Here is a 12,682-nt window from a genome sequence, read left to right as displayed (position 1 = left end):
ATTTTATTTACAGCTCTGAAAGACAAACCCAGTCTGGAGGCTCGGGACGCCGAGGAGAACGGGTGAGTTACTGATACCCACCATGAAACACACAAACCAATGTTAAGGATGGCGTCCTCTGAGACACCACGCTTGTCCCTCCGGTAGAGGAGTCCGGGTAGTTCCACCGGACAGCAGCGTGTCGGTAAAGGAGTCGGGGTAGTTCCACCGGACAGCAGCGTGTCAGTAGAGGAGTCCGGGTAGTTCCACCAGACAGCAGCATGTCGGTAGAGGAGACCGGGTAGTTCCACCGGACAGCAGTGTGTCGGTAGAGGAGTCCGGGTAGTTCCACCGGACAGCAGCGTGTCGGTAAAGGAGTCGGGGTAGTTCCACCGGACAGCAGTGTGTCGGTAGAGGAGTCCGGGTAGTTCCACCGGACAGCAGCATGTCAGTAGAGGATTCGGGTAGTTCCACCGGACAGCAGCGTGTAGGTAGAGGAGTCCGGGTAGTTCCACCGGACAGCAGCGTGTCGGTAGAGGAGTCCGGGTAGTTCCACCGGACAGCAGCGTGTCGGTAGAGGAGTCCGGGTAGTTCCACCGGACAGCAGCGTGTCGGTAAAGGAGTCCGGGTAGTTCCACCAGACAGCAGCATGTCGGTAGAGGAGACCGGGTAGTTCCACTGGACAGCAGCGTGTCGGTAGAGGAGTTCGGGTAGTTCCACCGGACAGCAGCGTGTCGGTAGAGGAGTCCGGGTAGTTCCACCGGACAGCAGCGTGTCGGTAGAGGAGTCCGGGTAGTTCCAACAGACAGCAGCGTGTCGGTAGAGGAGTCCGGGTAGTTCCACCGGACAGCAGCGTGTCAGTAGAGGAGATGCTGCTGGTTGTCGGAGAGCAGGTAGGACATGACAACCTTTCCTTTGCCTCGAGGATGAATAAAGCTGTGGTTGTGTTTGTGACCAGTGCGGCTTGTGACCACAAGCTGGTAGAATGTGCCGTGTTTATCAGGGACAGCTATGTGCAGGTCTCCCCGCTCTCAGTTCCCTCCACGCGGATGACCGTCTCCGTTTATACCGAACGAGCTGTTAGAACATGAGCTGCGCAGGTTTGGAAAGTTTGCAAGTCTACACCGGAAAGCCGAGCGGTGGACGCCCATAGAGAAACCTGGGGATGCAGGTTGTGCTCAATGTGACCAAGGGACTGAGGGGGCACAATGTCACGTGCGACAACTACTTCATCACCTACGAACTCGCACAGCATCTCGTCAGGAAGATCACCATGGTGGGCACGGTTCGAAAGAACAAGCCCGAGCTCCCGGCGGCACTGCTCGCATCCAGGCAGAGACGTCTTCTCGTCAAAGTTTGCCTTCACGCCGACCACCACGCTTGTGTCCTACCTCCCAAAGAAGAGCAAGAACGTGGTGCTCCTGAGCACGTGGCACACAGAGGGCGACATTAGCAATTGAGCGGACGGGAAGCCTTGATAAGGTGACCAGGTCGTACAGCTGCCCGAAGGATGACCGCACGCTGGCCCCTGTTCGTCTTCCACAACATCCTCGACGTGTCCGCCTACAACGCCTTCGTGATATGGAGAGAGATCAACCCCGACTGGATGCCCGGCAAGCGGAACAAGAGGAGGGTGTTCCTCGAGCAGCTGGGAAAGGCGGTCGTGTCTCCGTTCATGGAGAGACGGTAGCGTCTGCCCCGCACGGATGGGTCCACAGCGGTTGTGAAAGCTGCACAAAGCTCCAGATTGCGTGATCAACCCGAGGAACTAGCTGCCCCACCCACCCGCGCCTCCTCAGCCACCACCGTGCCACCCAGGGCAAGTAAGCGGAGGAGGTGTCAGATCTGCCCACCGAAGAATGACTGTAAAACACACACTGTGTGTAAGACATACATCTACAAGGGCTGTGCACTGGCATACTGCCCAACATGCGCAAAATGACCCGCATATACATATCACTAGCTCTCTACCGTTGTCCGTGGTTGTACATATATATATATATATATATATATATATATATATACACAGTATATATAGTAAGGAAAGGCTTTGTGGGTTTGTCTAATCAATATGTAATATATATACTATATATATATGTAATATTGTATACTGTATATATATATATATATATATATATAAATACTATATATATCAGAGCTGCTAACTCTCTTGTATTGACACTTTTCTTTCCTTCGACTTTTCCTTTGAGAAGCTTTGAGTTCGTTTCAGTTCTTCTTCATTGACGCACCATCAAACTGTCGTGCAATTCGTTATTTATTAAATTTCACATTTTATTACTTCAATGTGGAAACCTTGTTTTGACCCACGTCTTTTATATAAAAATGCTTTCACGTCAATTAATTCATTTCAATCAATTTGGTTTCAGTTCGAAACTAACTGTGAATTAAAAAGTTAAACTCTTCTGTCCTCAGTCCAGCACCTGGTTCTCCTGGTGTGCTGACGTGGATCAGCGGTGCTCTGCCTCAGCGAGCCGTCTCTCCAAAGCTCAGTCGAGCTAACTCTACCAAGGTGAGCATCAGACACTGACCCGGGATCAGATGTTACAGCATCAGACACTGACACTGTAATGTTTTCTTCTTCCCTCATCACCTCTGTCCAAAGGAGGAAAACAAAAGCACCAGGTAAGTACAGGACGTGTGTGTGTGTGTGTGTGTGTGTGTGTGTCTGTGTGCGCGTGTGTGTGTGTGTGTGTGTGTGTGTGTGTGTGTGTGTCTGTGTCTGTGTGCGCGCGCATGTGTGTGTGTGACTTGTTTTAATAAGACTTGAGTCTTGTCTTGGACTTGTTTTAATAAGAGTTGACTTTGGTTTTGGACTTGTTTTGATAAGACTTGATATGGACCTTGATGATTAAACTTGACTTGAAACTACTGATACTTGATGTAGACTTCCTTTAAAAATACTTTTTTCTCAACTCTGACTTGTTTTGATAACTCCTTAGACCTAGAACGGGACTGCTTTAAAGGATTATTGCCTTAACTTGGACTTGTTTCAAAGAGTTGAGACTTGGACAGTTGTGGATGTTGGTCAGATGCTGGACTACAATGTCATCTATTGTGATCCTTGATGTTGGAACCCTCAAGTTCCTGGACTGGCTGTTGAAGTTATGAAGTCTCAGTCCAGACAACAAGTATGTCCTGGTTTACTGATAGTTAAAGTTTGTATGAACTGGATGTTTACTGGTGTTCCCTCTGTGTTCTCTCTTCTCTGTGGACGACAGTGAACCTGAAGAAGAGTGAGTAATCATGGCATAATAAAGAGATCCTCATGAACCCATCAACAAACAGACTGCCATATAGTGAGGTGCTGCATATAGCCATTCAGAGGCAGAATGCCAAATAGTGAGCTGCTTTATGAACTCATCAACAGAAGGATTGCCAAATACAGAGCTACTGTATAAAGCTATTCAGAGGCTGAATGCCAAATAGTGAGCAGCTTTACCAACATATGGGCAAATAGGGGTGACTGTGGGTCAGTGGTTAGCAAGTCCCTCTTTCAACCAGAGGGTTGGTTGTTCAATCCCTGCTCTAGTCCATGTGTCTGTGAGCAAGACACTTAACCCTGAATTGTTCCCTGTAGCTACATGTCCCCTACAGTGCATGAATGGAACATGATTGTAAGTCGCTTTGGATAAAAGCGTCAGCTAAATGACATGAAATGTAAAAATAGTGAGTTGCTTTAAAAACCCTGTCAGCAGGAAAAAAGCCAAATAGTGAGCTGCTTAATAAACAAACCTTAGAGCATAGCTTCTCTTTCACTTTCACCTTTATTCCATCGATTAGTTGTCTGGCAGTCATTAATATTCTGGTAAGTCATAACCAGGAATAAAGACACTGAGTTGATTCTCACTGAAAGTGACCCAAAGCCATCAGATGCTTTCGCAGATCACATGATCCTCATCATATTTGTTCAGATCGTCACCGTCTGGATGATTCTCAACCTCTGGTCGTCAAAGACATCAATGCTGGTTTCTATTGTCTTGCACCACAGAAAAGGGATGATGGCTTGGATCGCTCAGGGTCTGGAGAAAGTGGTCCCTCAGCCCGATATAAACAGGAAGGAGACTCCAGCAGCTCAGCAGCCCACTGAGGTACATGAGCACCAGCTGCAGGACGTCAGGATATAGAGTATGAATATAGTAGATGAATATATATATATATATATATATATATATATATATATATATATATATATATATATATGTATTAAACATGTATAAAAGGTGTACTCTGGATACTATACTTCCTGTGATCCACCTTACATGGTGAAAGTTTGTAATGCAGGCTTTCTGTTTTGATGACGTCATAGGAAACCCTGATGTCATTTTTTCCTACAACAAACAACATTATAACTTCCTGGCTGCTGCTCATGTGACCTTGTGTGTTTGTTTCTCTTCAGGTCCAGCAAACAGCAGCTTCAACAGGTGAGAACCAATCAGAAAATTCCTACAGCTGAGATGTTACATTAAGTAAATAGAATCAATGAATCACTGGTTTCTTTCAGCTGCAGAGCTTCAGGTCCCTGTGGAGGAGGAGCTACTCCAAGAGGATCACAAGCCACTGCCACCCAGGTGTGTGTGTGTATGTGTGTGTGTCCTTATTATTACCTCGCACACGGTCAAAGTGGAACAGCAGTCTGGATGGTATGATTATTGATTATTATTGATATTATTGATAAGAAATACAGCAGTAGAATAATACAATCCACTGTTAGTTAAGTGGTCTAGAGCATCTCCTGACAGAACACCTGTTATAAGCCTGTTATATATATAAGCTGTAGGTAAAGTTTATTTACATACAGTGTTCTGTTATAAAAAAAAAAAGAAACCTGTATGTAAAGGTAATTTAAGTACAGGTTTGTATTGGTTATAACATGTGTCATAACCAATAGAAACCTGTCTGTAAATGTAATGTAAAGGTCATTTACATACAGCTTTCTATTACAACCAATAGAACCCTGTCTGTAAAGGTAATGTAAAGTTAATGTACATACAACTTTATATTGGTTGTAATACCTGTTCTAAGCAACTTTAGGCCATTTAAAGGTAATTTACAGTCATGAAGCTTGGCCTCAGCATCCTGAGTAGAACGCTGCTTGAAAGCCCCCAGGACCCGGGATGAAACCTCGTGGCTAAAGGACGGCCCACTCTCCCCACTGAGTCCCCATTGCCCCGTTATTGGGATTCTTCTGGACAAGCAGATAGATTTCCGAGGCTGACATTTAAACTCGTTTGTAAATAGGAGAGCATATACTCAGAGATGTCTTTGGGAGGAGCCTCCTTTCAAACTGTTTAGACCTCATGGGACACAAAGTGCCATCAAGGAACTCCGTGTTTTCAGATAAAAAGGTGTTCAGAAAGACTTCTGCTATACCATCACATTGATTCAATTTAAAGCTACTGTGGCTGAGACCTGATATTCACTCTCCTCCTTCCAAGGAGGAAGGTTGTTAAGCAGGAAACAGCTGGTAAATAACATCAGCTCAACAACAAGCAGAAACAAACAACAAAGTGTTGTTGACCGTGTCTCAACCACACAAGACCTCATACCATAAAATACTTCAATGACTTTCAGTTAAATTTAATTCAGTTTATTTTGTATAGCCCAATATCACAAATTACAAACTCCCCTCAAAGGGCTTTACAATCTGTACACATACGACATACCTGACCTTTGACCTCACATCGGATCAGGAAAAACTCCCCAAAAATAACCTTTGACAGGGAAAAAAGGGAAGAACCCTTCAGGAGAGCAACAGAGGAGGATCCCTCTCCCCGGATGGACAGATGAATAGATGTCATGTGACCAGATGAACAGAGTTACAGAGTTACATAAACACATTACATGCATATGACAATGTATGAATGGAACTCCAATCCATGAAACAGAAGGAGGTAGAGAGGAGGGGGCGGGGCATCAGCAGGGCCAACGCGGGAGGCCGGCTCACCAGCATCAGACACCTCCAGGTCCAATGGACCCTATGAGACGTGAAGTCACACTTCCGGGGAGGAAGCAGAGTTAATAAGGTGCAATGGAGAGATGTAAATTCATCCATAAGGAGAGAGAGAAGAGGAGATAGGTGCTCAGTGTATCCTAAAACATCCCCCAGCAGCCTATAAGCCTATAGCAGCATATCAAGGGGCTGGACCAGGGCAAACCTGATTCAGCCCTAACTATAAGCACTATTAAAGAGGAAAGTCTTAAGTCTATTCTTGAATGAGGTGACTGTGTCTGCCTCCAGGACTGAAAGTGGAAGCTGGTTCCATAAAAGAGGAGCTTGATAACTGAAGGCTTTGGCTCCCATCCTACTTTTTAGGACTCTGGGAACCACAAGTAGCCCCACATTTAGTGAGCGCAGCTCTCTAGTGGGGCATTAAATATACAGTCTTGTTTATTTAGGGGTAGAAACACTGGTGGAAGGTAAATATATACACAAGACAGTAGAACTTGATTTGAGAAGCTTTCTAGACTGTTTCTGGAGCCTGAAATCTGTCACATTATTGTTTTGGTGGCCACAATAAATTAGTTTTTGGGTCAGTAATATATTTGTGATATTTGAACATGTGTGTTTGTGTGACTGACAGGATGATGGACTGGATTAAACATGGTCTAGAGAAGGTGGTTCCTCAGCCGGAGATTCATGTTCGCTCAAAGATAGAAGTTAACGAGAACCCTGAAGCTTCAACGAAAGGTCATCTTCAGATCATCGTGACATGTTTACCTCAGAGAGAATAAATGCTGCAAACCTGACACTGTTTCTTTCAACAGGAGAGGCTCCGGCACCAAAACCTGCTCCGGCACCAAAACCTGCTGCTGACACTGAAAAGTTAGTACATGTTGATTGATTCAATAGGAAGATACTAACATGTACAGTTTGAGATGTAAATAACTATAATGCAGGCTGAAGATCAAGGTGTGGGTGGGGCAGTGTGGACACATCTCAGATCTCAGGCAGCATTTGAGTTTGTGTTTTTCTTTTCATCCACCAAATATAACTCGTCTTTTCCTAAAGTCTCTTCATAATGAACACGTTCAAAATGCTGGACGTTCATTTAAATATAAACCTTTCTGAGATGCTGCTTGTGAGGTTTGGTTGACCTTTGTTGTGTTAGTGTCATATATTACAAGCTTAAGTGGGAAACATGCTGATGCAATTTTTAAAAGCTGAATACAGTCTAGACTGAGATACTCGTAGTCCTAAAAGGCAGAAACAGGACATTTATATTTATTGTCTCTGAAATACAGCGAGCAAGTCAGAAACCTTATTATTTTGGATACTCGACTCAATTTTGATAATCACATTACAAACCAATACAGCGTTTTATCACTTTAAAAATATCCATCCATCATTCATCATTCTTCCGTCCTCTGGGGTTTGGTGCAATTGCTCCCGTAGGTGTGACAATAGTGTATGAATGTGTGTATGAATGTTAGCTACTCCTGATGGTAGCTAACAGGTGACACCTTAGCTCCTCCCATCAGTGTATGTATGAATTGGTGTGAATGGGTGAATGATGGCATTTAGTGTGAAAGTGCTTTGAGTAGTCTTAAGTACATGTCCATATACCATTTACATCATTACCATCCTTCTATCCTTGTATCCATCGAACATCCATCCTCCATCAGATAGATGGATGGATGGATGTGAGGTCCTGGGACAGGGATGTCGTATGTGTACAGATTGTAAAGCCCTCTGAGGCAAATTTGTAATTTGTGATATTGGGCTATACAAAATAAACTGAATTGAATTGAATGGATGGATGGATCGGTGGAAAGATGGATAGATGGATAGATGGATGGAGTACTAGCAAACATGTTTACATATGTACAATAAAATAGCAGAGCATATTACATTTCGGAATTTAAATAATAACGAAAATGAAAAAAATAAGTGTATACAGTGTATATATAAATGAGTATAAAGTATATAAAGTGAAGGCGATGCAAGGGTTATTGATGTTGATTCAATTTGAGCAGGATCTGGCCAGAGGTGATTTATTATACAGTCTAATAGCAGTGGTCAGGAATGTTCTCCTGTATCTGGAATGTTCTCCTGTTTCTGTCCTTGTGAAGCGGAGCTGAAGCAGTCTGTTGGAGAATGTGCTCCGCTGTCCCTGCAGTAGGTGGTGGAGAGGATGGTCCGGGTTCTCCAATATCGACAATTTCTTCAGTGTCCTCCTCTCAACCACCTGTTCTTGATAGTCGTGTTTGCAGCCAATGATGGAGCGGGCCTTCCTCACCAGTTTAGTGAGTCTGTTGGTGTCTTCGGCTCCAATGCTGCTCCCCCAGCAGAAGTACAGTGCACTGGTCCAACAGACTGGTAGAACATCTCCAATATCTTGCTGCACACATCAAAGGATGTGTCGACTCCTCCCCTTCTTGTACATAGCGTTGATGTTGGCCTTCCAGTTCAGTCTGTTGTCGATGGAGACACCCAGGAACCTGTACTCCACCACTATGTCCACATCCTTTTCAAGAACTCTCTGTGGTTGTGGAGCAGTCGTCTTCCTCCTGAAGTCCACCACCATCTCTCTGGTCTTGGCCATGTTATATATCCATCATCCTTCCATCCTTCCAACTATTCACCCATCCATCCTTCCATCCATCCATTATCTTCCTCTTACCCGGGTTTGGGTCGTGGGGAAAGCAGGGTATTCCAGACGTCCCTCTCCACACCAACGTGTTCAAGCTCTTCCAGGAATAACTATGCCTTCCATCTTAGCTCCCACAATGGTCCAGTATGACGTCTTTGTAACAGCTATTCCGTTACCCCTGTGAGTCTCGGGCAGCACAAAGATAGCAACACGGTTGAATTGCAGTTCTAAATGCTTTTTATTTATCATACACGTGAGTACTTTGCTGGCTGTCTAGTGTGCGCTCTCCAGTCAACCCTGCTTCCGCTGCACCTCAGTCACCACTAATATTTTATCGAGAAGAGACAGACACACAGATTGACGCCAGCTGAGGCTGATTACATCATATCCTGGCACCGTTCCCTGAACCACATACTCGCTCAGTTCCCTCTGCAGCTGAGCCCAACTATTCAATTCAATTCAGTTTATTTTATATAGCCCAATATCACAAATTACAAATTTGCCTCAGAGGGCTTTACAATCCGTACACATACAACATCCCTGTCCCAGGACCTCACATCGGATCAGACAAAACTCCCAAATAATAGAAAAAGCCCTTTCACAGGGAAAAAAAGGGAAGAAACCTTCAGGAGAGCCACAGAGGCGGATCCCTCCCCCCGGATGAACAGACGCAATAGATGTCATGTGACCAGATGAGCAGAATTACAACACATTCAATGAATATGACAGAATGTATGAATGGACCTCCACTATCCATGAAACAGAAGGAGGTAGAGAGGAGGGGGGCGGAGCGCATCAGGCAGGAGGCATCAGACACAGCCAGGTCCAATGGACCCTATAAGACGTGAAGTCACAACAACTCCGGGGAGGAAGCAGAGTTAATAAGGTGCAATGGAGAGATGTAAATTCATCCATAAGGAGAGAGAGAAGAGGAGATAGGTGCTCAGTGTATCCTAAAACATCCCCCAGCAGCCTATAAGCCTATAGCAGCATATCAAGGGGCTGGACCAGGGCAAACCTGATTCAGCCCTAACTATAAGCACTATTAAAGAGGAAAGTCTTAAGTCTACTCTTAAATGAGGTGACTGTGTCTGCCTCCTGGACTGAAAGTGGAAGCTGGTTCCATAAAAGAGGAGCTTGATAACTGAAGGCTCTGGCTCCCATCCTACTTTTTAGGACTCTAGGAACCACAAGTAGCCCAGCATTTAGTGAGCGCAGCTCTCTAGTGGGGCAATATGGTACTACAAGCTCCTTAAGATATTCAATTCAGTTCCCCAAAAATAACCTTTCACAGGGAAAAAAGGGAAGATACCTTTAGGAGAGCAACAGAGAAGGATCCCTCTCCCCGGATGGACAGATGCAATAGATGTCATGTGTACAGAATGAACAGCATTACAAAGTTACATAAACACATTACATGAATATGACAATGTATGTATGTGCATCACCAATCAAGGCTTTGTAGGTGCGGAGAAGAATTTTCAATGTGATTCTTGATTTTACAGGGAATCAGTGCTAAAACAGCAGCTAATACAGGAGTCATGTGATCTCTTTTCTTAGTTTTTGTGAGTACACGAGCTGCAGCATTCTGGATCAACTGGAGGGATTTAAGAGACTTATTAGAGCAGCCTGATAATAAGGAGTTGGAGTAATCCAGTCTGGAAGTAACAAGCGTCTGAACCAGCTTCACGCGTGTGAAGCTGGTTCCAGCCAGAGCCTTCAGTTATCAAGCCACTAGATCTGCTGCTATAGGCTTATAGGCTGCTGGGGGATGTTTTAGGATACACTGAGCACCTATCTCCTCTTCTCTCTCCTTATGGATGAATTTACATCTCTCCATTGCACCTTATTAACTCTGCTTCCTCCCCGGAGTCTTTGTGACTTCACGTCTCATAGGGTCATCCTGCCATGGCCCCTGCTGATGTACCCTGCCCCCCCCCTCCTCTAATTTGTGATATTGGGCTATTTAAAATAAACTGAATTGAATTAAACTAAACTGAACCAGTTTTTCTGCATCTTTTTGAGACAAGATGTGCCTGATTTTAGAAATGTTACGTAGATGATAAAATGCAATCCTTGAGATTTGCTTAACGTGGGAGTTAAAGGACAAGTCTCGGTCAAAGATAACTAGAGATTCTTTACAGTGGTGTTGGATGCGAGGGAAATGCCATCTACAGAAACCACATCACCAGATAATTCATCTCTGAGGTGTTCAGGGCCAGTAAAATAACTTCAGTTTTGTCTGAGTTTAACATCAGGAAGTTGCAGATCATCCATGTTTTTATGTCTTTAAGACATTCTTGAATTTTAGCGAGCTGGTTGGTCTCCTCTGGTTTGAGCGATAGATATAATTGAGTATCGTCTGCATAGTTTATGGAGTGTTTCCTGATAATATTTCCCAAAGGAAGCATATATAAGGTAAATAAAATTGGTCCAAGCACAGAACCTTGTGCCTCACAGCAAAACAGGGCTCCACAAAATCAACCAATCGAAGCATTGAAGAGACACAGACACACAGACACTAAGCTAAATTCTGATATTATTAGATAATCAAGTAAAAGAAGATGCTCCTCCAGAGTGAGAGCTTTGATTCATTCATTCATCATATAATTCCCTGAATGGTTGCAAAGGCTATTAAAGAATATGGATTCTCACAAGGACTGGGGTATTTACATATAAGGATGATATTTGAATGGAACAACAATAATAGCACAAATGTAAATACAACATAATGTAGAAGAGCCTGATAACAACAGGTTGATGCAGTGGCATCAAACACTAAGTGAAATAGAAATGACAGCTCGTTAGCCCGGATCAGGACCCTTTGGTGTGTTTCCGTAAGGTCAAGTCGCAGTTTCACGCCATCCAAAACTCAAATACAGGAGGCTGATCAGGTTTGCAGCCTACCGTTTTCAGCTGTCACACCTGCATCATATTGGCACTCTACTCCTGAACCTCCTGTTGCAGTAGAGCGAGCATATTTATGAGCTATCTTTAACCAAGTCTCCTCCTTTCTTCACAGTAACAACCTTCTAGACCCTCACCAGTCTGGATTCAAGGCAGGCCACTCAACAGAGACTGCCCTCCTTGCTGTCTCTGAGCAGCTTCACACTGCTAGAGCAGCCTCTCTCTCCTCTGTTCTTATCCTTCTAGACCTTTCCGCTGCCTTTGACACAGTGAACCACCAGATTCTCATGTCCTCCCTCCAGGACCTGGTATCTCAGGCTCTGCTCTCACTCTTCTCATCCTACCTCACCGACCGCTCTTACCGGTTAACCTGGAGAGGATCTGTGTCTGAGCCTTGTCCTCTGACTACTTGGGTCCCTCAGGGCTCAGTCCTTGGTCCTCTTCTCTTCTCTCTGTACACCAACTCTCTTGGCTCTGTCATTCTCTCGCATGGCTTCACCTACCACAGCTATGCTGACGACACCCAACTGATCCTCTCGTTTCCCCAATTCGAAACACAGGTAGCAGCACAAATCTCTGCCTGTCTGACTGACATCTCTCAGTGGATGTATGACTGACATCTCTCAGTGGATGTCCGCACACCACCTGAAAATTAACCCGGACAAGACTGAACTTCTCCTCCTTCCAGGAAAAGGCTCTACCACCCACGACCTGACTATTAACTTCAACAACTCAGTGTTGGCCCCGACTCCGACTGCCAGGAACCTTGATGTGACACTCGACAGTCAACTCTCCCTGACTGCCAACATTGACTGCCAACATTACCGCAATAACACGCTCCTGTAGGTACATGCTGTACAACATCAGGAGAATACGACCCCTTCTCAGTCAGAAGGCGGCACAGGTTCTGGTCCAGGCTCCGGTCATCTCACGGCTAGACTATTGCAACTCCCTCCTGGCAGGTCTACCTGCTAATGCCATTCGACCTCTACAGCTCATCCAGAATGCAGCTGCTCGACTGGTCTTCAACCTACCGAAATTGACCCACAATCCTCCCCTCCTCTGCGACCTTCACTGGTTACCAGTGGCCGCCCGCATCCGCTTCAAAACATTGGTACTTGCGTACCGTGCTGTGAACAGATCGGGTCCGGTCTACACCCAGGACATGGTCTAACCTCACACCC

General features: G+C 45.0%; 1 protein-coding gene across 1 annotated transcript in view; it reads left to right on the top strand.

Annotated features, from left to right (window-relative positions):
* The first annotated feature begins 1,489 nt into the window (after positions 1–1,489).
* The window catches only part of cngb1a (cyclic nucleotide gated channel subunit beta 1a), a 44,790-nt gene continuing 33,597 nt past the window's right edge, over positions 1,490–12,682 (top strand). Inside the window, exons 1-5 of the mRNA XM_034529828.1 lie at positions 1,490–1,665; positions 2,413–2,509; positions 3,912–4,088; positions 4,397–4,421; positions 4,502–4,568. Of these exons, the coding sequence (XP_034385719.1) occupies positions 1,490–1,665; positions 2,413–2,509; positions 3,912–4,088; positions 4,397–4,421; positions 4,502–4,568 (542 nt within the window). The remainder of the gene's footprint in view (positions 1,666–2,412; positions 2,510–3,911; positions 4,089–4,396; positions 4,422–4,501; positions 4,569–12,682) is intronic.

Source organism: Cyclopterus lumpus, chromosome 3 (assembly GCF_009769545.1).
Source record: "Cyclopterus lumpus isolate fCycLum1 chromosome 3, fCycLum1.pri, whole genome shotgun sequence".
NCBI lineage: Eukaryota > Metazoa > Chordata > Actinopteri > Perciformes > Cyclopteridae > Cyclopterus > Cyclopterus lumpus.
This window is presented reverse-complemented; position numbering and strand designations above follow the sequence as displayed.